We start from the raw sequence: 23,932 nt of genomic DNA on the forward strand, positions 1-23,932 counted from the left end.
TTATGGGGTTTTGTATACACCTGGTTAAGGGAGGTGTTGATGTGGGTGGGGGTTACAGGTTGGATGATTTTCAGTTTCTTTATTTTATTTATTTATTTATTTTTTACAATGTGGCCATATGTTATCATACATTGTACAATTTGTTGTCTTTCCTCATGTTTAATATCTCTACTTATATCTTCAGTATATTTTTTCCACCTGTATATTTATAACTTAGAATGTGAAAGGTCTTGGTCATCCTTCTAAACTTAACAATGGGATTTCTCATCTGGATAGTATACAGTCGCGGCCAAAAGTTTTGGCAGTGACATAAATTTAGTGTTTTGCAAAGTTTGCTGCTTAAGCTGTTGTGGTGTTCATTCACATTGTTTCTAGATTATTGTGTAGAGCATGGGTGTCAAACTCAATTCCAAACAATTTTGTTCCAATCCTGCTCCAACACACATACCATGTAGTTTTCAAATAAGCCTGAAGGACTTGATTATTTGGATCAGGTGTGTTTAATTAGAGTTGAATCTAAACTCTTCAGGGCGCCGGCCCTCCAGGAATTTAGTTTGACACCCCTGGTGTAGAGTGATCAGATGCATTTTAAATAATTGCTAAAAGCTTCATTGGCCAAAAAAAATGAACTTTTCACAAAAACAAGCAAAAACAAATGTCACTGTTTTTTGATCCTGACACAAAATGGCCAGCTAACATTAATTAACTAATCATATCAACAGCACATGTGAAAGTGTGAATGAGTTCTAGTCAGGTAAAATCACTATCATAGACTGTAAGAGCAGACTGATGGAGGGAAGAAGCGCTTCCAATCATTCTGTTCTTGTTAGCAAGGGTTACCTCCAAAGAAACATGTGCAGCCATCATCGCTTTGCAACAAAATGGCCTCACATGCAAGGAAATTGCTACAAAGAATATTGCACCTGAAAGAATCATTTACCGGGTCATCAAGAACTTCAAGGAGAGAGGATCAACTGCAGTGAAGAAGTCTTCAGGACGTCCCAGAGATGTAATGATATTTGTAGAACATAGTGTAACACAGGCTACTTACCTGGTCAGTGGACATAGTTTCCAAACGAGGTTTCTCCATTCACCGGTTCCGTCAGCTTAGTTCAATAAATTAATGTGTTTTGCACTGCCCACGGGCAAGCTTATACAGCGACAGTATTTACGACACTGGTAACAGACAATTGCGCTTATCAACCACATGGAGGAATCGTGAGCAAAAGTTACATGGTGTTGCTTTAATGTTGTTAAGGGAGAGTTAGCTTCGGCTGTTGCTACAATACAGCAATCTCTTGGCTTGCATGAAAAATGGCTGAGAGCCGTGCAACGGCCGCGAGTGACAATCCTTGAAAATACTGTGGCCAAGCTTCAGACTGAAGGTGTGAATGAGTTCTAGTCAGGTAAAATCACTATCATAGACTGTAAGAGCAGACTGATGGAGGGAAGAAGCGCTTCCAATCATTCTGTTCTTGTTAGCAAGGGTTACCTCCAAAGAAACATGTGCAGCCATCATCGCTTTGCAACAAAATGGCCTCACATGCAAGGAAATTGCTACAAAGAATATTGCACCTGAAAGAATCATTTACCGGGTCATCAAGAACTTCAAGGAGAGAGGATTGACTGCAGTGAAGAAGTCTTCAGGACATCCCAGAGTGTCCAGCAAGTGCCAGGACCGTCTCCTCCTGAGGAGTCAGCTTCAGCGTCAGCGCAAGTTCTACTAGGAAGACTTAATGCTACATCACATATTACAATCAGATCTAGCCAATCGACACTCAACACGAGGAATATAAAAGCCCTCTACTCACCCTTCCTTGTGTTTGCAGATACTGCCGCTGTCGTTTCCCTTCATCCTCCCCACCACCACCAGGTTGATCCCGCCCATGCGGGGGTAGGCTCCGCCCTGCCTTCGTCTTCAGCAGGAATAGCTGGAATCTGCAACTTCAGATTCAAGCTACGGATGGGGCCTACGCCAAAATATTTATGTTCTTTGTATTGGTTTTGTAAATTAAATGCTTTTGAGGTTTATCTTCACCTCCTGAGTCTTTCTGGCAGAACCTGTGGTCAGTCCTCAAAAGGCGAGTGGACAAGCAGAAGCCAACAAATCGTGATCAACTCCGAGAACTAATAAGGCAAGAATGGATCGCCATCAGTCAGGATTTGGCCCAGAAGCTAATATCCAGCATGCCAGAGCGAATTGCAGAGGTTATGAAGAACAAGAGTCAACACTGTCAATATTGACTCATTATGTTTTTTGGCCAATAAAAGCCTTTAAAACTTATGATATGCTTATCATTGTTTTCCAGTATACCATAGAAACATGTGGAAAAATAATCTACAAATACTGAAGCAACGTACTTTGCAAAACACAAAATTTATGTCACTGCCAAAACTTTTGGCCATGACTGTACATGCTAAAGTTGTCTTTTTGCAGAAGACCCATCTCAATGTCTCTGATCACACTAAATTATATAGAAAATGGGTCTCACAATCACAGATGTGCTGGCTGACCATAATGGAATATATCATAGTGTCTGGGTTATTGTTTAATACCCCTGTGGTATTGGCTAATAGGCCTAAATATGCACCTAATTTTAATGACAACAATTTTTTCCATTAAGTTTTTCTCTGCTTTACCAAATCTACATTCTAGCTTTCTAATTATTGGCGGGGACTTCAACCTCTGTCTAAATCCCCACCTTGACAGAGTTTATCAGAGAGGAACATCCCTCTCGAAGTAAGCGAAAAAAATACATTCCTTTCTAAATGATTATGCCGTAACAGACATTTGGCGGTATCTGAATCCATCTGTACATAGTTATTTTTTTTCTCCGATGCTCATCAGTCTTTTTCCCACATCGATTGCTTTTTACTTAATAACCCGCTCTTGCCTCTGGTCCAGCACTATACATGAATGCAATTGTTATTTCAGATCATTCTCCTCTTACTTTAGGCCTGAGGTTTGAGTGTAGATACATACATTGCCCAATTTGGAGGCTGAATGTTCACCTGCTAACCAGTGAGGTCTTTGTCCTTTGTGGAGGTCGAGAACATAAAGTTTCCTTGTACGCAGATGATTTGATTTTATATGTCTCTAACCCATCTGAATCCTTGCCCCATGCTCTCAAAAATTTTTATATGTTTGGATGGCTTTCTGGCTATAAATTGAATTTACAGAAAAGTTAAACATTCCCTATCAATGATGCTGCCCAGAAGTCTTCTTTGGGTTCCTTCCCATTTAAAGTTTCCTATGCATTTACTGTACATACCTTGGTATACGAGTGACCAATAACTTTTCTAAACTTTTCACTGAAAACTTTCTTCATTTACTGGAGCAAGTTGAACAGGATTTAAAGCATTGGGCCACACTCCCATTATAAGTTATCAGCTCAGTTAAAATGAATGTACTACCTAAGTTTACCTATCTGTTTCAATGCATCCCATTGTTGATTCCCAACTAATTTTTTCGTAGACTAGACAGTGCTATCTCCTCATTTATATGTAGTGGTAAATCTGCCAGATTGAGTAAAATTCTTTTACAATGTCCTCTGCCTGTGGGTGGTATGACTCTGCCCAGTGTTACTACTGGGCCTCAAATATTCGTCCCATATTGCACTGGCTCTATGAAGGTCCTGGGGCTGATGCTTTGTTATGGGTAATCATTGAGTCTGTCTCATGCTTTCCTTCTTCCCTAGCAGCTCTGGTTTATGCCCCTCTTCCTTTTACTATTTACTAAAAACCTACTTGTAAGATCTAGACTTAAAATTGGGAAACAGATGAGACGTCATTTTGGATGGCAGACTATGTCCCCTAAATCCCCTATATATCATATCTTTAATCCCTCAATAATGGATAAGTCTCTCATATCTTGGCAGGACAAAGGCATCAGATGTTCTAACAAACTATATTGTGAAGGGACTTTCTGCTCATTTCAGCAGATATGCAAGCGGTTTATCATTCCTAAGAATAATTTTTTCACTGCCTCCAGATTTGTGATTTTGTATGTAAAATGTTCCCACAGTTCCCTGTTTTGCCTCCTTGCTCTCCTTTTGGTCATATATTGGAGGAACCCTTAAGATGGAAAGCCATTATATCAACACTTTACTGTAAAATTCTGACCCCATTTCATTCATATCGTCATATAAAAGTTTTGTGGGAAGAAGATCTGGGTATGGTCATTTCTGATGAGGACTGGGAATCTGTACTACACAGAATACATCAATCTGTGCAAGACATGGGCTATACTGCAGTGCAAAATTGTAAACCGTGTATGTAGTACCTCTGCAAAAAAGTATGATGTTAGAGAAGGGCGCTGCAGCGATGGCTTCTTTAACAGTATCTTTACTATGAATGACTTTATAAAACCTATTACAGTAAAGCATGCATAATTCTTGTTCTTACATAGCACCAACTGGTCATTCACACGGGCATTTACAAACACTTTCAGTCACACCGTAGATGATGAACTAGTGCAATCAACTAGTTTAACAATAATATTTCATGGTACTTTTTAATATTTCTGCAATAATTATGATCAATTTTCCCCATTGAAAATAGTATAATTTTTTCTATTACTTTTCAATTATGGCAATATTTCAAAAGACAGTGCCTTTAAAATCCTTTTTTTTTCAGGCAGATTAGTTCCATCAGGTGGGAGTAAAAAAAGCAAAAAACTTGCCTGGTTTAGCCATTAGATTCCTATAGAGCTCTATATAAAAGACTTATAAATTCTCTAGTTGTTTTTAGACATAATACTTTTTTTAAGTTGTGGATTTGGATTTATATTTGGACATTCTCAAAGACAACATTTTGTAAAGGTTTAGATTTTTATGTGTTTGAAATGTTGGTTTGAAATGTCAGTTTTTGTATTAATTTTACTACAGTCAAACCTGAAAACAAAGAAATTCAATCCAATTCAAGTTTATTTGTATAGCGCTTTTCATGACCCAAATCGTTGCAAAGCAGCTTTACAGAAAATTAAAGTTTCTACATTATATTTAGTAATAGCTTATCAGTGACTATCTCAAGTTGATGTGCATTTATATCAGAAAAAATCAAGCAGTTAGTTAATGATGTAATCAAACAGACGGTGAACACTTTTAACAGCAATGAGTACATGTTGTGATCAAACCTATAGCAACATTTGGTCGTTTTGTATGTTGTTTGAGGGGTGGCATCATCTGAGGTCTTCTGAGGGGTTGGCATCATCTCTTCTCAGGTGTTTGGTCATCTGAGGTCTTTGTAAGGGCTGGATCCAGACTGAAGCTTGTGTAATTCCTAGTTACAGAAACATAGAAGGAAATAGAGAAAAAGTTAGCGTAGCTGCTGTTCCAACTAAGCAAAAAATTATATGTTCAACCCAAGCAAAAGAATGTTAATGTGCATTTGATCAGATGTAACTGAAGTACAAGGTTATGAGATACATTATGTGAATGCTTGGCTAAAGAGATATGTCTTTAATCTAGATTTAAACAGAGAGAGTGTGTCTTAAACCCGAACATTATCAGGAAGGCTATTCCAGAGTTTGGGAGCCAAATGTGAAAAAGCTCTACCTCCTTTAGTGGACTTTGCTGTCCTAGGAACTACCAAGAGTCCAGAGTTGTGCGACCTTAAGGGAGCGGGATGGATTGTAGCGTGATTTACACATAACATCAAAGTTCAACAATTATGAACAGGAATGCTTTATCAGAGATTAATCAATCTGATTTCAACCCCTTATTTGAGTCTTCTGGCTCAATTTTGCAATATTGTAGCAGCCACACCAGCTCATTTGTGTGTATGTATAATAATATTTTGTGTGTGTATATGTGTGTGTGCGCGTTTTTGTGACAAATGAGGACATAAATTTGTATAATGACAAAGGTATGACATAGGTATTACAAGGAGAAGGTGACTTTTCAGGACATTACCCCATGTCCCCACTTTTCAAAACGCTTATAAATCACACAGAATGGAGTGTATTGAAAATCTAAAAATGCAGAAAGTTTCCTGTAAGGGGTAGGTTTAGGGGTAGGGTTGGTGTAGGGCAATAGCACCTACAGTTTGTACAGTATAAAAACCATTACACCTATGGTATGCCCCCACTTTTCACAAAAACAAACCTATGTGTGTGTGTGTGTGTGTGTGCGTGCGCATGTTTATGTGGTTTATGAGGACACAAATTTGTATAATGACATGGGTATGACATAAGTATTACAATGAGAAGGTGATTTATGAGGACATTTTGAGTGTCCCCGTAATTTAAAAGGCTTATAAATCATTCAGAATGAGGTTTTTTTTGAAAATCTAAAAATGTTTGTTCGGTCACACTTTACATTAGGGCTTCATTAGTTAACATTAGTTAATTCATTAGTTAACAAACTGCCAATGAAAAATTCTTCTGAACATTCATTAATCTTAGGTATTCCAATATTTAATAACAGGTTGTTAAAATTGAAAGTTGCAACTGTGTTATTTAATGAGTCAACATGAACTAAGACTTGTATTTTTTAATCAAAGATTAATAACTTCTGCAGCAAATGTAGCTATTGCTCATTGTGAATGTTAATGCATTAACTAAGGTTAACTAATGAGGTCTTATTGTAAAGTGATACCTATTGGTCTTTATAGTTCTTTTGCACTTTAATCTGTGTAAAACTTTTAACTTTATAAATTTTTCTGTATTGCTTTATTGCATTTAAATGTTCAGTTATTTTTGTTATAAGAAAAAAGTTATTAAACCTGTTAAACTGTATTATGACAGCACTTTTTTTTTTTTTACTAAATTTCAACATCGTGATAATTCCGTATACCGTGATAAAAGCATTAGCAATTAATTGCGACATGAAAATTTGATACCGGCATATCCCTAGGTGAGACAGAGAGTAAGTACTCTTATTCACTATTCTTGACTACGCCACTCCAATTTTATTTGGGAGGGATATCCCAGGCCATGTAAAGGGTTTTCCCACATGGCTATTCAAATAAATTAATTTCCTTAAGGCAAAATTACTATAAACAGTTTAAATTTTATTAACCAAGTAATCAAATAGTTTAGCTTCAAAACTGGCTCAATTTACTCATGCAAGATGGAAACACAAATAACTGCAGAGGATAATATATCACTCTCAAAGAAAATAAAAATGAAATGCACCAAAAAAATGGATTAATACAATAAACCCCACAAAAAACAAAGTTCAATTTTCATACATAGCACCTCAAAGCATGAAATACAAAACCACAGCACACATGTGATGGTGAATATACTTCCCCCCTATATAGCTACAATAAGTAAAGCTGCCAGTAATGGCCTAGTTGGCATGTAAAATAAACAGAACAAACAATAGTCATGGGCCAACAACAAAAGTAAAAGGAAACAAAATATACAATTCACAAAAACAAAAAATACAATTTCAAGGAGGGAAAACAGTGATCAATTGAGCTGGACCAAAACAACTCTAAAAAGAGAAAACAACATTAAACAACAAATCACAATTTGTTAACCCATGTTATGCAGTCCCACATTCTCAATCTGGACAACTAATTTAATTACACAAATATAAAAAGAAAAACAAACATTACAATTTCAAATAGAAACCACTTTCTATAAATGTATTATAGACAACAGTATTAAAATGCTAGGTATCCTAGCCTCACAATAAACATTTTAATAATACCTAATAAATATCATAATTTTAGCTGATCACACAACATTAAAGGGCTACAATTATCACCATATTACTTCCTAGAGAAGAGATGACTCTTTTAACACTCTTATATAAAAGGGTGTCAGCTTAGTGTGTACAAAGTTATACTGTTAATCGTTTTACAAAATAAAGCGACCTACCATAGATCGTCAACGCTCACGTGCAGTGTGCTATGCTGCTCGTTCAGCATCTGCCACTTATAACCAACATGAGAATTTAAGACATCTACAATCGACTAAGAGCAATCACAATCAAAAATTACTTCTCTACAAAAGAAAGTGCTACAAATCATCCATCACCAGCCCACTAACCTCCCAACGCCATAGTAAGCCTAAGTCTCTGTCCTGGTCTTCTCAGGGGACGGCCCCAAGATTCCATCCATGCGCCGCCTTCTCCCGAAAGTTAAGCCTAGCGGATAGAAACTATGACATCGGGAATCAAGAACTACTTGCCATCAAGCTCGCCCTTGAGGAGTTGAGTTTCTTGGTTGAAGCTAAACGTCTCAATCCTCACCAGGCCCATTGGGCACTTTTCTTTACTCAATTTGACTTCCAAATCTCCTATCGTCCAGGTTCAAAGAATGCAAAGGCAGATGACCTGTCAAGAATCCACTCTTTGGGGCCTTAAAAGAAAGTAGTAATATTTTGGAACTGATACAGAACTTAATAGCTAGCCAGTGCAGAGAATGTAAAATTGGGGTAATATGATCATATTTTCTTGACCTATAGTAAGGATTCTAGCAGCTGCATTTTGGACTACCTGTAGCTTGTTTATTGAAGATGCAGGACAACCACCTAGCAGTACATTACAATAGTCTAGTCTAGAGGTCATGCATGCATGAACTAGCTTTTCTGCATCAGAAACAGGTAGCATGTTCCATAACTTGGCAATGTTTTGACTGTAGAGGAAGTAACAGTACATCTGTCTAGATGCAAATTGTAATCTATGAGATTCTGTGTATTGTTTTTTGGTCCAATAAGTAATATCTGTCTTATCCGAATTTAATAGGCTAATACATTTTTAGCACACTCGGTTAGCTTAGATAATTTAGAAGTTTCATCTGTTTTTTTTTAAATATATAGTTCAGTATCATCAGCATAACAATGGAAATGAATCCCGTATTTTCTAATAATATTACCAAGGGGTAACATGTATATTTAAAATAGCAGAGGACCTAGGACACTCCATACTTTACAAAACAAACAGAACAGCATAAACAGAACCAAAACACTAAATAAAATCCAGGCCTGGTCCTCTCTCGTCTTTCACTGTCATAGCTCCTCCTTTTATCCTTCCGGAGCTCCTCTGTGGGACTTGAGACCGGTGAGTGGTGCAGGTGTCGCTCATTATCAATTACTCCACCGGCCTCGCTCCATTCCCATGGCTCTCGGCCCCGCCCCCACTCGTCACATACCCCCATCGCCCCTCGCAGGCCGGGGGGTACTCCCGAGACTGCGTTCTGCTCCCCCCCTCTGGGGGAGCCGATCACGGTGGCCGCGGCGTACCTGGAGGTAAAGACAGACAGACGAGGCAAGAGAAAAGGAGACGGAAGGATGAGGAGAGACAGATACGAGAGAGGGGAGAGAGGAAAAAAAATTATCGGTCCGGTTCCCAGACACACTGCCGCTTGGTCCTCAACCAGCTGAGAGGCTCTCACTCGCGGTGCCATGCGATAGTACTGGACATCTTTGGTGGACGGCCCACAACTCCACAACTCCTGGCGCACGGCGATGGCTCCTCCTGTTGAGGGCATCCGGCAGCGAGGCGGACGGCAGCAGGCTCCGGCCTCCTGGCGAACGGGGCCGATTCCTCCGCTCCCTCTCAGATGGCAGCCACCCCTCCTCGACCCAGGAGCGCGGCAGCGAGCTCTCCGTCCCACCTCGTCGTTCCAGCACCACCGACTCGTCCCTCCTTCCTCCCAGGTTTCGGTTTGAAGATCGGGAAGAAGGAGGCAGGAACCGGCGAACGTTCAAAGAAAACTTTAATAATAAAATAAACACAAAATAGGCAGATAGAGGGGTAAAAAAGCAATAGTAATAAATACTTTATTCAGATAATATTAATAAAACTAATATTAATGATATAAATATACTAATATTAATGAAAATAAACTATAATTAAAAAGGTTATTTATAGCACCTTTAAGGTCCTATATAGCACGTTCAAAGCATGGTTCTTTATGGAACCCTATAAAAAGGGTTCTATTTAGCACCAAAAAGGGTTCTGCTATTTTTACAAGCTGAAGAACCCTTTTCTGGTACTGTTTAGAACCATTTTTCTTATGAGTGTAAGATCTACCCAGTCAGATTTAGATCTAGTGCAAAATGTAGAGAGAGAGATTCTGGACTAGTGCCAAAAGGACATTTAACTAACCCTCGCCACACAAACCTACTCCTATCTTGTTCAGCCGGTTTTTGTGTGAGACAATGATGTCTAAATCGTAGCTTAATACATCCTAGACATCATACCGGGCTCATAGTCTAGCAGAATGTTTACTGTGAGAACTTTTCACCACCGCAAGGTGATGTTGTATTTATTTTTTCTACTCGTTATATGTATTATGATTTATGTTTTCATATCTTTGGGAGCACAAAAAAACATTTTGCCTGCTGGTAAGTTACCTTTATGTATTATGGCTGGATTAGGTTCTTTAATTTTTGGCTGATGTTTTATGCTTTTTTAGTCTTTCTTCAAACTTTTATTGTCTGATATTCTCTGATATTCAGTCATTTTCTTATGTAATGGAGATCAAGTCCCAAGATCCAGTTAAAGATGCCAGATAATTTAGAAACAGTTTGCAAGCACAAAACTGAGGAATAGGATTGATTTGTTAAAATTAGCCATTCATAAAATGTCAGATCTACAGTATACATTTATTAACTGAATGAGACTATAAGGTGTAATGTTTCATAAGCTTTGCCATTTTCTGCAACTCCACCCTTCATTTAACTATATTTTAGTTGTCTTTGCTCAGTTTTCAGAGACCCTGTGTAAAATATCCACTGTGACACTAAAAGTGCTATAACCTTTACTCTCATTGAAACAAATCAAGATTACAGGGGAAGGTTATGAGTTATTAGGATTTTTTTTTAGTTAGGGTTTGTTTGTTTTCTTTAATTTTTGGCTGATGTTTTATGCTTTTTTAGTCTTTCTTCAAACTTTTATTGTCTGATATTCTCTGATATTCAGTCATTTTCTTATGTAATGGAGATCAAGTCCCAAGATCCAGTTAAAGATGCCAGATAATTTAGAAACAGTTTGCAAGCACAAAACTGAGGAATAGGATTGATTTGTTAAAATTAGCCATTCATAAAATGTCAGATCTACAGTATACATTTATTAACTGAATGAGACTATAAGGTGTAATGTTTCATAAGCTTTGCCATTTTCTGCAACTCCACCCTTCATTTAACTATATTTTAGTTGTCTTTGCTCAGTTTTCAGAGACCCTGTGTAAAATATCCACTGTGACACTAAAAGTGCTATAACCTTTACTCTCATTGAAACAAATCAAGATTACAGGGGAAGGTTATGAGTTATTAGGATTTTTTTTTAGTTAGGGTTTGTTTGTTTGTTTGCTTGCTTGTTTGTGTCAGTTATCCCAATTCAGATGTTTTGCTGAAGGTTTTTCTGTTGCTCTTGTAGAATGCACACTTTTCTGTAGCACTTATATATATAAATTTGTAAAATTAACATTCAGATAGTATTAAAGTTAGAGTTTTGGTAAGAATAAGAATAATAATTTAATAATAAATAATTGATTAATAAATAGTTACTTATAATTAATTAAATTATTTTGAGAGGTATTTTCTTCTGTACTTCTGTATTCGCGTTTTGGCGCCACCCATAGGACATTTGACTTTCAACTTGTAGTGGTTTATAGCAGTATGTATGGAAAAATGGGGAAGATGCTCCTGTTAAGAATAGTGATTGTTTACTTCTGAATTTATAAAACAAATATACTGTAAAGATGGCTTTGTACAGGATGATAATGCATCATACGATATAGTACAATGCCACCACTGAATGTGTGATTCCAGTATGTAAGCCATTCAAATGCAGATGCATTTGCAAATTTTGACTTTGTATATTTTTTCTTCCTCAAGGGCCTGCAAAAACAAACATCAACAAAGATATCAAAAAGACAGAATCACCTCTAGACGATGAACCTGCTGATGCACAGGAGATCCAGGTAAGATTGTTGACTTGACTTGTCATTCATGTATGAACATTTTTACAAGAAACAAGACAATTTCTCTCATTCCCCTGATTTTAATGCTTTTTTTCTTCCTGTGACTGTCCTAAGAAAAATATTGCTGATGACCAACAGCCAATCAAAACATATAAGGATTTCTTTTATTAAGTGCATTGTGAGAGAAAAAGAGAGAATTCTTAATATTTTTTTGTAATATTCTTTCAAGTTTTGATCCACAAAAGACATTACCTTTCTTCAAGAAAAATACATTTAAAGAAGATTTAAAGAAGAAATGTAAAGACTTCTTTAAAGAAATTTAAAGGGGAAAAAATGAAGACTAAAATTAATATTCTATTAATAATATATTAAAATAATATAACTGAACTGAAATGCTGAAATACGACAATTTGTTATTTATTTTATTTGAATATATTTTATTTTTAAACATAATGAATCATGAAATGTAAGGAATCACAGAAAGAATTGTTGTTCATTTCATTAATATATCAACCCTCCCAATTTCTGTTAAATCAAAAGAAAAAAATCTAAAAGAAAAGAAAACAAGCATCTTTGTCATAATTACATTATAGCAAATATCCTGGAGAAAATGTCTTACCTTATATAGAGAACCACTTAACTATAGGCAAGAGTTTGTGAAGCCTAAAACTGTTAGACTTAAAGTCTGGACTTTTCAAATGTAAAAGCAATAGCTGTTTTCCATTTATGCAAATACATCCCAGTTGCAACCATTTTATTCTATCATGGCTTTAAGGCAACCTAGAGCATTTTTATTTCCTCCTCAGGGACGAGTGAACATGCACGTTTTTGAAGACTGCTGCGGTGGATCTCTTGATCAACTTAGGAATAACCTGCTCTATCCGCTATTTCCCAATGTTAGTTCTATACATATTTAGTTGTATACTATTATAAATGATAGTCTCGTGTATAATATAATATCATGGGTTTATTTTAAGGTGCGTACTACAGTAAGCAGGCTTGCTGTGTCCCCTCAATGGAGCAATTACGGTCTGAGAATCTTTGGCTACCTCCATCCTGAAGTAACTGGTGGGTCCAGCATGAAAATAAATCTGTTTCATTATATATTGAATTCAATTAAACATTTGTAGAGGTGGTTAACAAATGCACTGATATTGTTCTGCCTTTAGATGAATACATTTTTGCTGTTTCCTCTGATGATAACTCAGAGTTCTGGCTCAGTTTAAACGAAAGTCCAGAAAACCTTCAACGCCTCGTCTATGTTGGTGAGGTAATGTCTGGTCTGAATGTGGATGTGTTTGTTAGAGATTCAAGTAGATGAGTTTATAATGGAAGTGAACATATCACACACGAATACAAGTTTAAATGATGCAATTTATGTCAATTAATAATAATAATAAAAATATTCTGTATTTATTTACTCACCCTGATGTCATTCCAAACCCACATGCAGTTTACTTTTTTTTTCCACTGTCTCAGTGTAGACAAAAGGTCAAAATGTAGAGAAAATGTTTTCGAATCCACATTAATTGGGATTTTTGAATACCTTTGCTTTGTTCTTTCTTCTGAGTTTTGATAACCAAACAGTTTTGATGTCCATTGATGACCAAAAAACACTAAAACATTTCTCAAAATTAGCTTTTTTTATGACCAAAAAAGAAAGAAAGTCAAAAAGGTTTGGAACGACCTGAGGGTTGATGACAGAATTTTTGGTCACGCTTCATTTAAAGGTCCAATTCTCCATATTCAGGGTTGGGCAAAGATACATCAAAATGTATTTTAAAATAAAATACCAAATACCTTAATTTTAAGTGTATCAAAATAAACTACAAAATACAGCAGCTACACCAAGTATCAAAATAAACTACTGTATTTTTGTATTTTAAAAATACTAAAAAGTACTTTTACAAAGGAGCATGAAATTTCTTCACAAACCTTCCATCAATTAGCCTATTTGATCTATCTCTTCACCAATACACTGATGTTTGTGAACAAGTGAACAATGTTTGATAGCAACAGCTTTTCTCTGCCCGAGTCATGCAATAAATCTGACATATGCAACCAGTTAACAGATCAAATATTCACATATCACTGTGATCTCCCAGATGAAGATTAGTTTTAAAGTAACCAACAGTTTAATGTTTAACAGTTTGCGAATGACTCATAATTGTATCCTAATTTAGTTACTTGGTGTTTGGTAACAAAGGGCCTACTTTGCATCAGCAACACTGACTCAATGACAAACAACTCATTCATAAGAAGACAAGTGATATACAGGTATTCATAGCAACTAGTTTCTAACTACTTAATCATTTGATTGTTAGTCATAAATATAATAATGTATTATGTGTCAGGCAGTCATTCATGCAATGGCATGCAAAATCATGATCCTTTTTAAACAGCTACTTCAATTAGGGTACAATATTCAGAAATCAAATATTTATTTATCAACCACTGGACACCTAGCCTGACAAGCTAGTTGATAAAAAACAACAATCGATTAACTATTAAAACTGATTGGCTAACGCTAATTTTCCCCTTGTCAGTGCTCTTTTATTCTTTCATGTTAACTGACGGCAAATCTGAATGATTTTAACTTTAATCAACATGTACAATTGACCATGACATCCTCACCTTATCTTATTCCAAAAAAAAAAATTCACCCAATACTGAATGGAGTTGTACATCTGCAGCTCACGTGAGGAATTTTGGGGTTGGGGGAGGGGGTGTGTCTGCACTAAATCAGCACCCTGATAAAGAGGTTGACTGGCACAAAGTATTTAATGTATTTTGAAAATACAAAAATACTAATCTTAAATGTATTTAAATACAAATTACATTTGATTTTTGCCGAAGGCTTTAAAATACAAAATAGAATTTTGTATTTCAAATATGTATTTTAAATACATGTATCTGAAATACTGCCCATCCCTGTCCCTATTAACAAACCATTAACTACAACTTTGAAATAAACTCCTAATTTGCTGCTTATTAATAGTTAGTAAGGTAGTTGTTAAGTTTAGGTATTGGGCAGGATTAGGGATGTAGAATATGGTCATGCAGAATATGTGCTTTATAAGTACTAATAAATAGCCAATATTATAATAATAGGCATGCTAATAAGCAACTAGTTAATAGTGATAAAAGTGTTTTAAAAAAGTGTAGTTAATAAAAGTGTTATTGAATTTTCATGTTTAGGCGAACCCTTTAATATCATCTTATAAAAACTCTATTATTCTGTATTTGAATCCAAGTAAAATTTTTATTAACGATACTGCATATTTAAATATGCTTTTAATATTAAATATGCAATTAATACATAGGAAAAAAAGCTCCTGCATCAATTGTTCACTGATCCCACTTAGTCTAAAATTTAAGTACAGTATATACAATCATATATGTGACCCTGGAGCACAAAACCAGTCTTAAGTCGCTGGGGTATATTTGTAGCAATACCCAAAAATACATTGTAGGGGTCAAAATTATAGATTTTTTTTTATGCCAAAAATCATCAGGATATTAAGGGAAAATAATGTTCCATGAAGATATTTTGTATATGTCCTACTGTAAATATATCAAAACTTAATTTTTGGTTAGTAATATGCATTGCTAAGAACTTCATTTGGATAACTTTAAAGGCGATTTTCTCAATATTTAGATTTTTTTTTTTCAGATTCCAGATTTTCAAATAGTTGTATCTCGGCCAAATATTGTCCTATCCTAACAAACCACACATCAATTGAAAGCTTATTTATTCAGCTTTCAGACGATATAAATCTAAATTAAAATAATTGACCCTTATGACTGGTTTTGTGGTCCAGGGTCACATATAGGCATTAAATGTGTCTTAAATGTCCAAATACTCTTTGATATTTTGTTAAAGGAAAAATTTAATCTCTTTGATTATGATTGTGGCATGTTTCTGTTCTGAATCAGACAGGAAATGAATGGACTGCTCCAGGCGAGTACTGGAAATTTGCATCCCAGATATCCAAACCTGTTTTGTATGAAAAATTTATTTTATTTTTTTATAATTTTATTTTTTCAAAAGCATACTCGAAAAAAACTGTATCATGCTTTAATATAGGGTCTCTTTCTTTCTTAGGTTAGTGAAAGACATGAAATATTTTTTTGAAATCCTTTTAAAACAGAACAGAGGAATGGATCATCTGGAAATAGCTGTATGTACTACAGTATATGTGTATGTGTTAGACAATTTAGCTTGAACAATGAACCTAAAATTGTACATTTTATTTCCTGCAGTGGAGTTTAAACCGTGACAATGGCACTTTTTCTGTGATAACCTCTGAGCTTCTGTCATTATATGAAGGTATGGTTGTCCTAAAATGACAAAATTATGAACCCAGTTAGAGGAATGGTCAAAGTTTTGCCAAATGTTGTTGATGTGTTGTTATGAAGGCATCTGTAAGGCATAACATCTGTAAGGTGTTATGTATAGTTGCAACAGAAAGGAGATTCAGGCTTAACAAAGACAAGTTCTTGCCTGCGTATCAATATTGACTTTTATGACTTTTACAGGACTTGTTGACAACATGTAGATTCGCTTCTTTTGTCAGATGAATCTTCTCTACAAATGGGAGATATTGATCACATACCTCAAACGAAAGCAAGTTATGATAGGCTCCTTCAGCCGATTCCCATGCCACCCCATTCTGCAGGAGACATGATCAGAGAAGACCCACGGGATCACATCTATAAATGTCAGCCTTATCAAAATTTTAAACGGCAATTTGAAGAATACTCTTGCCTGATCTCTTTTTGAAACAGGCCAAACGTGTTCTCTCTATTTAAACAGACAAAATGCTTGATGAATCCAACCTGAAAGATTTCTTTCCCGAATGCCATTACAGTCCAAGTTACATACTCCGAGAACAAATTGGACGATATGAGGGTGTATATTTGGTGAGTTTATAATTTTTAATCTCTGCAAAGTCTACACTGGGATTCTGACAAATAACTTCTGTTTCGATTACAAGCACTGATTTCTGCTGATTGTTTGGCCCTGATAACAGCTATGTCTGCACAATTGATTTTGAAGGATTCTAGAGAACAATCACAGCCTCCAGAATGTGAAATATACTGTAAACAATCGCTAACATTAGCGTGCTCATTACAGAAAGGTCCAAGAGAGTGTTAGCATTACCACGCTAACATTACAGCTTATGTTAGCATGCTGATGTTAAACATTGCTACATGGCAAAATAAATCATATTTTATTCGATTTACAGTCTGAATCCAATGTAAGTATTTAAAGAGGCTGGGAAACACAAAATAAAACAAAGACAACACATACATTTTCCGAGAATCATCAATAAACCACTTCACAGCACTTATTTATCTTAATAAGTAAAATAACTGAACTTTAAAGAGTTAATGAGTATCTTTGACCATGTTTCTTGTTCATGTAGGTTAAGTTTTCTTCAGTGTACCCAAATGACTACACAAGGCAAACTAATGCAAACGATGATGAGATGTGCTTCTACAAACAAGATCCATCATTTCAGGCAGAGTATGAAGCATGCAGTATTCTATTAATCAGTCATCTTGTTTCGTCTTCACATTAGTTAATAAGCATGTTTTACCAGTATTTCCTGTTGTAACTAATGCTACTTGTGCATGTATCGTACACATCTTCACTTTTTTTTTAGTAAAGGACTTGCTTCTTATCTGACTGAGGTTGAAGATCCTGATGTAAAAAAGATAAATACAGGTAAAACTCTTATTCTAAATCTTAATCTTAGAAATAAAGATTCCAAAAATCATAGCTTGAAGCGATAGGAAAAATAAAATCCCGGTTTTATTGTGAACAAAACTAAAATGTTATTTTTGGTTAATGTCACTTAGGCCACAAGGCTGCTAATTGCCAAATGGCTATTTAACCATTGTTTTAGGCTATTGCAGGTAATGCTGCTTTGTAAACTGTTCACAGGAATATGAATAAATAATGATGGATTTTAATTAATGACTACTTTTCACAAAGCAACTAATAAAATCAAGGTGAAATTCATGCTAATCAGAAGAACCTATGATATAACCTCAGAAACATTTTTAAAATCAAAATAAGCAAGTATTTATTCACACAAATTTTTTGTTTGTACTATACATGCTGACAGTAGGAAAAAAAATCTGCCCACAAATTTAATGTCAGTGCCGTCACATGAAATTAGCTTTGAACAATATCTAAGACTGGCCAAATATGTTTAGAATTACATAACAGTGAAAAAGAATAGAAATAAATTTGGACCATTTGTATGCACAAAGCACGTTGTAACCACACGTGATTATTTGAGATGGTTCGAGTCCATTTCATTTACATTACCCTAAATTATTTGCTAAAACCTAGAATGCATCAAAAACACTTTAATTTTACATTTGTAGGCTCAATGTATATACTAAATATAGTGCAAATATAATACTCAATGAATTCAGCACTCTAACATATTTTACAAAATCCAAAATAGGTGAAGGTCCTTTCTGGCAGCGCGTCTATGACGTGAAACCCCTCAGTGTTGCTTCAAAGCAAACTGCCATTGTGGCAAATTCCTGCAGAACAGCTGGAAACATTGTGATGTCCCAAAGTCATGCCATGCCCATCGTTAGAGCTTTTTTAAAAGCACTGCATTCAAGAGAAGAGACACGGTAATCTTGTCCAGTGCTTACCTCTTTCAACCCTTCTCATTTAAAATTGCTTGACAATCAATAGACAAATATATAGGGATGAAGTTATGCATTGAAAAAACTTCAGCCTCAAAAAGTTGGTGAAATCTTTCGATATTCTATCAAGAATGCAACTTTTCTTTTAGAAAATGATAAATATTCAGAATTGTTAACCTTTTACTGGTTGGTTTATGAATTTCTCTAGAAATAATGCTTTTGAATATCAAAATTTGAAATGTAAATCACCTCAATGCCTTAATTTGACATGACACATCTTACCCCTAAAGTGGAGCAAGTTGAGTCACTTTTTTATCATGTTTGTTTGGTTCTTTTATACAACTTAAAGGGGTCATATGATGCTGGTAAAAAATAACATTATTTTGTGTATTTGGTGTAATGAAATGTGGTTATGTGGTTTAAAGTAAAAAAAATTATTTTCCACATACTGTACATTATTGTTTCTCCTCTATGCCCCGCCTTTTTGAAATTTTACAAAGCTCATTGGTCTGAAAAAGCGAGGTGTGCTGTGATTGGCCAGCTATCCAGTGCGTTGTGATTGGCCAAATACCTCAAGTGTGTGACGGAAATGTTACGCCCCTCACCATACTGTTGATGCCATGTGTCCCGGCCGGAGCGACGAGACAAAAACATTAAAACCCATTACAAACGAGGCATTTGTTGCATCCAGTGGGGACATAATTACTGATTATAATGACTTATACTGTCTTTTTACACGTTGCGTTGCATCGCGCCGCGTAAACATAAAACCCTGTCTGCATTTGTGATCGGAGAAATGACAAACAACAAGTGCTACTCTACACTGCCCAAAACTCACGTTTGAATCATCAGTGCCAAATCCTTTAAATGAAAACGTACTTACAGACTGTGAGTCAGAACTGCCAGCATTGTAGTCTACTCTTCCAGGATCAGCAAACAGTCCTCCATAAAATGTGCTGCACACATCTGGATATTTGGGTTAAACTGTTCTGGAACAGTGTTGTAAATACAATTTAACCACTGATTTGTAGTCATGTCCTCTTTTGGAAGACCAAACAATGTAGTTTCGCTTTCACAACGAAACACACGGCGGTCTAGCGTGAGCTGAGGCTGGGCTAGAGTAAGCAGAGGCGGCGGGCTTGAGAACGGCGCAGCCGGCGGATTCAACGAAGGAGCGGCAACCACATGTGACGACCCCGGACTGGACTCCGCTTCGTCCACGGTGAAAGCCGATCCGGCGATCCACAGCACTAAGTTGATGTATTCCCTCAGCGACCAGCACGGATCAGCTCCAGGCATGACGAAGCGGATATCGTCCTCTTTTGGAGGACCAAACAAAGTAGTTTCGCTTTCACAACGAAACACACAGCTCTTCACGACATGGCGGCGGCAACAATACTACAGTGAGAATAAAAGTTACGCCTTCTTTCTTTGCGTGAACATTTGGGCGGAGTTATGCAAATCTTCCCACATAGTGATGTAGATATGTGGGTGCGTGTTAGAATGAGCCGTTTTAGGTAGGCGTGGTTGACTCTTAACTTTTATAAAGAATATCTCTTTGGATTTGAGACTTTAGTCTTCGCAACTTTACAGATCTTTTTTATGCACCAAGAGCTTGTAACACTCCAAAGAGAAAGGAAAAATTTTAATCGCATCATATGACCCCTTTAAGTGACAGCAGAGGCAAATATCTGTTAGGCAAAAGTATGTGTACAGAATGAGGCTTTGCTCCATTAAAAGATGGCAATACAGAAGAAGGTGTGGTGTGCACATGTACTTTTGGTATTATAGCATTTGGTGTCTTTTTCTTCACAGTGGATACTCCCTGTTGCGTGTGGTGAATGTTGTAAGGCGAGAAGACAATGATGTGGGCAGCCGTTATCTGGTGGAACTTGAACTTGTGAGCCCACAGGGTCAGAAAGTTCTTGTTTCACGTTACGTTTATGCTGAGGATTCAAGAAAGCCAACAATTCTCTGCAGTCCAAAAGCATTCAGCTGGAACCCATCTGCTACTGTTCAGATTATTGTGGCAGGTGAAACTAATCAGATTTATCAATATCTGTCTTTTAACTGTGCCGCATTCAAGTCTTGTTGGAATTACCATAATTACAATATGACAACTCTGATATTTCACTACGAGCTACTTATGTCTTTAGACTCAGAACCACACAAAAATGAATACATTACCAAATACATGGCTATAATAAATTTAGGCTATATCAAAATAGACAGAGATCCAAGTAACTGAATGGGCGGTTACACATATTAAGATATTAATATGTTGCCTTAAGGTACCAATGTGCAGGGGTAAATAAAGTGCCTTTTCCGGTTGAAATGAAGTGGAATGTGTGAAATTCTGTTTCCAAAAACATTTCTCTGAAACTCTTACTAGTCAACAGAGGTGTGATGCAATCAAAGTTTTGGTGGCATGATGGACTGTAACTTTGAAATCTTGCATTTCTACGCCTTTGTAACACACCATCCCAGTCCATTTGTGGCATTTTCTGTAAGCACCCTTATTGTTAAAGCTGTTGCCATTTTAGTTGTTTTTATATGATGCCAAAGCTCTTGTAATTACCTTATAACTACTGTGTAATTACCTTGTAATTACAAGTTTGACAACAATATGGACTTTTTTCCTTGTCAAAAACTCGTAAATGCACCATTACTAAATTGAATGTGACAGTTTTTTGCTTTGATCTGTATCATCAGATATCTGTCAGCCTGTCCATGTGTTCCTAAAACAAAATTAAGAATGTCTTCATTTATCTTCCAACAGTGAAAGATCAGGCCAGATGGATCATACAGTTTATCAGGGAAATGGAAAAAGTGTACAGAGCAACTGGGGACAAAAACTTTAATGTAATAATTATAGACTACAACAGCTCTGACATAGATATTGAGAAAAGACTCAAAAAGGCAGCATTACCAAGGTAAAACACTTTGTTTTAAACTTTTTTGTACATATGAGTGTGTTCGTCAGTGCACAATTATATGGCTAATGACGTCAACATGCACAAATATACAGTTACAAGTTTAAGAAGATGGATGGTAATTTTCAAAGATCAGGTGGCCTTCAAGCTGGAATAGATCTTGTTGAAGTAGGTAAACTCATTTTAACAATAAAAGCTCTTCATGTTTCTTATTCATTTTTCTTGCTCCTTTGAAGCTACTGTTTTGGATGAATGAATGAATGAATTAATTAATTAATATATGGTATGGTATATGTTTTAATGTCGGTTCGTCCTTCTCAGGATGAACACAGTATTTTGTTCCTGTGTGACCTGCACCTCTACTATCCTGTGAATATAATAAACAGTATACGAAAACACTGTGTTGAGGGAAAGATGGTCTATGCTCCGGTTGTGATGAGACTGGATTGTGGTGCTTCCCCAAGAGCCCCAGCTGGTACTGGTCTCCAATGTTGTTTAGTGTTTATTAAAGCTCATCAGATCTCATTGTTTTTTCAAGGTGATCAGACTTACAATTTCACCATGATGAATGATGAAACAGGTTAAAAAACTCATAGATCTAGAAACCACATTATCATAGAAATGTGTGCCAGTAGAGAAACACCCAGAACCTAGTCTACAAAGTCTACTGACAGTGATGATGTCATTGTGAAATTTGAATTACTAATCTTGTTTGACCTTCTTTTTTGCATGCATTTGCCAACTTAATCTATAACTGCCTTCATGAGGCAGTGTGTCATGACAACAGCGAAATTTCAGAACGATAAACTATTATCATCTACTATCATTACCATCTATTATCATCAAACTTTTCCTGCCTTGCAGACACTGGTACATGTTTAGATATGTCCTGATAATAATGCTAATATACGCTTTATTTGAGTTCAAATACTTCTGCCATAGGGTTTTGGGAGGTTGCTGGTTACGGTCTGATGGGAATCTACAAGTCAGACATGGATCGTATTGGTGGCATGAACACCAGAGAATTCAAAGACAAATGGGGGGGTGAAGACTGGGAGTTATTAGACAGGTAATGAAAGCCCATCATCTTTGGAATTATTACAGATTTCCTAGTGTTTTGTTCATTACATCAGTGCACTCAGTAATGTATTGCTCATTAAAAGACTTTTTTGAGAAGTATCATTATGAACATGAGTTGAAGACTAATAAACAGTCTTTTGGAAAAAGCTGTTTTGGGGGTGTTTATACAACACAGTTTTTAACTAAAATTGAGGGGGGGGGGTTGCATTTCGGCCGTTCATTTACACGACAACAGCATTTTATGGGTCTGAAAACTTTTGAAAATGGGTCTCAAAGCGCAAGATTTTGAAAATGATTCTGTTATTGTCTCCGTATAAACTATGAAGACGTGAATTTGAATATGTGCGGGCACATAGTGTTTCTTTACAAGTGACATCACCAACTATTGGCCTGGCATGATAATACAGCGTTTTTGCAGATCAGTGTGAACGAGTATTGTTTCGACAACGTTGTCGTCTGTACGCAAAAAATTCTAAAAAGGAAAAGAAAGGAAAAACGTTTCCAATTTTAGTACAATCATTGTCGTGTAAATGTGACCATATTATACAGGGAGTTTTGAAATCACTTGAATAACCATGTCATAGAATTGCTTGTTACTATTACGACTACTGCTAATAATAATAATAATTACCTTTAGGTGTAAAGTCTTTAAGTATATCTGTAGTAAGTCTCTGTTAATCTCTTATTTTTCTCCTTTAGAGTCTTAGGAAATGGGTTAGAGGTGGAACGACTCCACCTCAGACATTTTTTCCACCATTTTCATTCCAAACGTGGAATGTGGGAAAACAAGAATCAAGGCTAAAAGCAAATGTTTTCCTTAATATACAGGTGCATCTCAATAAATTAGAATGTCGAGGAAAAGTTCATTTATTTCAGTAATTCAACTCAAATTGTGAAACTCGTGTATTAAATAAATTCAGTGCACACAGACTGAAGTAGTTTAAGTCTTTGGTTCTTTTAACCAAGTATTGAGTACATGTACAGTAAATGAACATACTTCCCAGAAGGTCAACAATTCACACTAAAAATGTTTTTTTATTGGTCTTATGAAGTATTCTAATTTGTTGAGATAGTGAATTGGTGGGCTTTTGTTAAATGTGAGCCAAAATCATCACAATTAAAAGAATCAAAGACTTAAACTACTTCAGTCTGTGTGCATTGAATTTATTTAATACATGAGTTTCACAATTTGAGTTGGATTACTGAAATAAATGAACTTTTCCATGACATTCTAATTTATTGAGATGCACCTGTAAGTATAGGTATACCTTGCGCATGATTTTTTTCCCCAAACTAGTTGAGTACAAACCATCCCCCCGCAGCCGATTTCATTGATCAGTCATCTGTCAAGACAAGACTTCATG

At 36.0% G+C, this 23,932-nt stretch overlaps 2 protein-coding genes across 2 annotated transcripts in view; one reads left to right on the forward strand and one right to left on the reverse strand.

Annotated features, from left to right (window-relative positions):
- Nucleotides 1-1,888, reverse strand: part of LOC107584743 (IQ motif and SEC7 domain-containing protein 3-like) — a 176,959-nt gene extending 175,071 nt beyond the window's left edge. Inside the window, exon 1 of the mRNA XM_016271460.1 lies at nt 1,812-1,888. Within this exon, the coding sequence (XP_016126946.1) occupies nt 1,812-1,888 (77 nt within the window). The remainder of the gene's footprint in view (nt 1-1,811) is intronic.
- An 8,288-nt stretch (nt 1,889-10,176) lies between these two features.
- Nucleotides 10,177-23,370, forward strand: b4galnt3a (beta-1,4-N-acetyl-galactosaminyl transferase 3a). The gene is made up of 19 exons (XM_016271461.1): nt 10,177-10,300; nt 11,795-11,888; nt 12,656-12,776; nt 12,858-12,948; nt 13,050-13,150; nt 15,817-15,884; nt 15,968-16,061; nt 16,144-16,210; nt 16,458-16,601; nt 16,697-16,803; nt 17,310-17,410; nt 17,550-17,611; nt 18,363-18,540; nt 20,371-20,588; nt 21,335-21,488; nt 21,584-21,656; nt 21,810-21,963; nt 22,431-22,557; nt 23,268-23,370. The coding sequence occupies exons 1-19, from the start codon at nt 10,177-10,179 to the stop codon at nt 23,368-23,370; spliced, it is 2,181 nt and encodes a 726-aa protein (XP_016126947.1).
- Nucleotides 23,371-23,932: the final 562 nt, after the last annotated feature.

This window comes from Sinocyclocheilus grahami, unplaced genomic scaffold (assembly GCF_001515645.1).
Source record: "Sinocyclocheilus grahami isolate Dianchi unplaced genomic scaffold, SAMN03320097.WGS_v1.1 scaffold62.1, whole genome shotgun sequence".
NCBI lineage: Eukaryota > Metazoa > Chordata > Actinopteri > Cypriniformes > Cyprinidae > Sinocyclocheilus > Sinocyclocheilus grahami.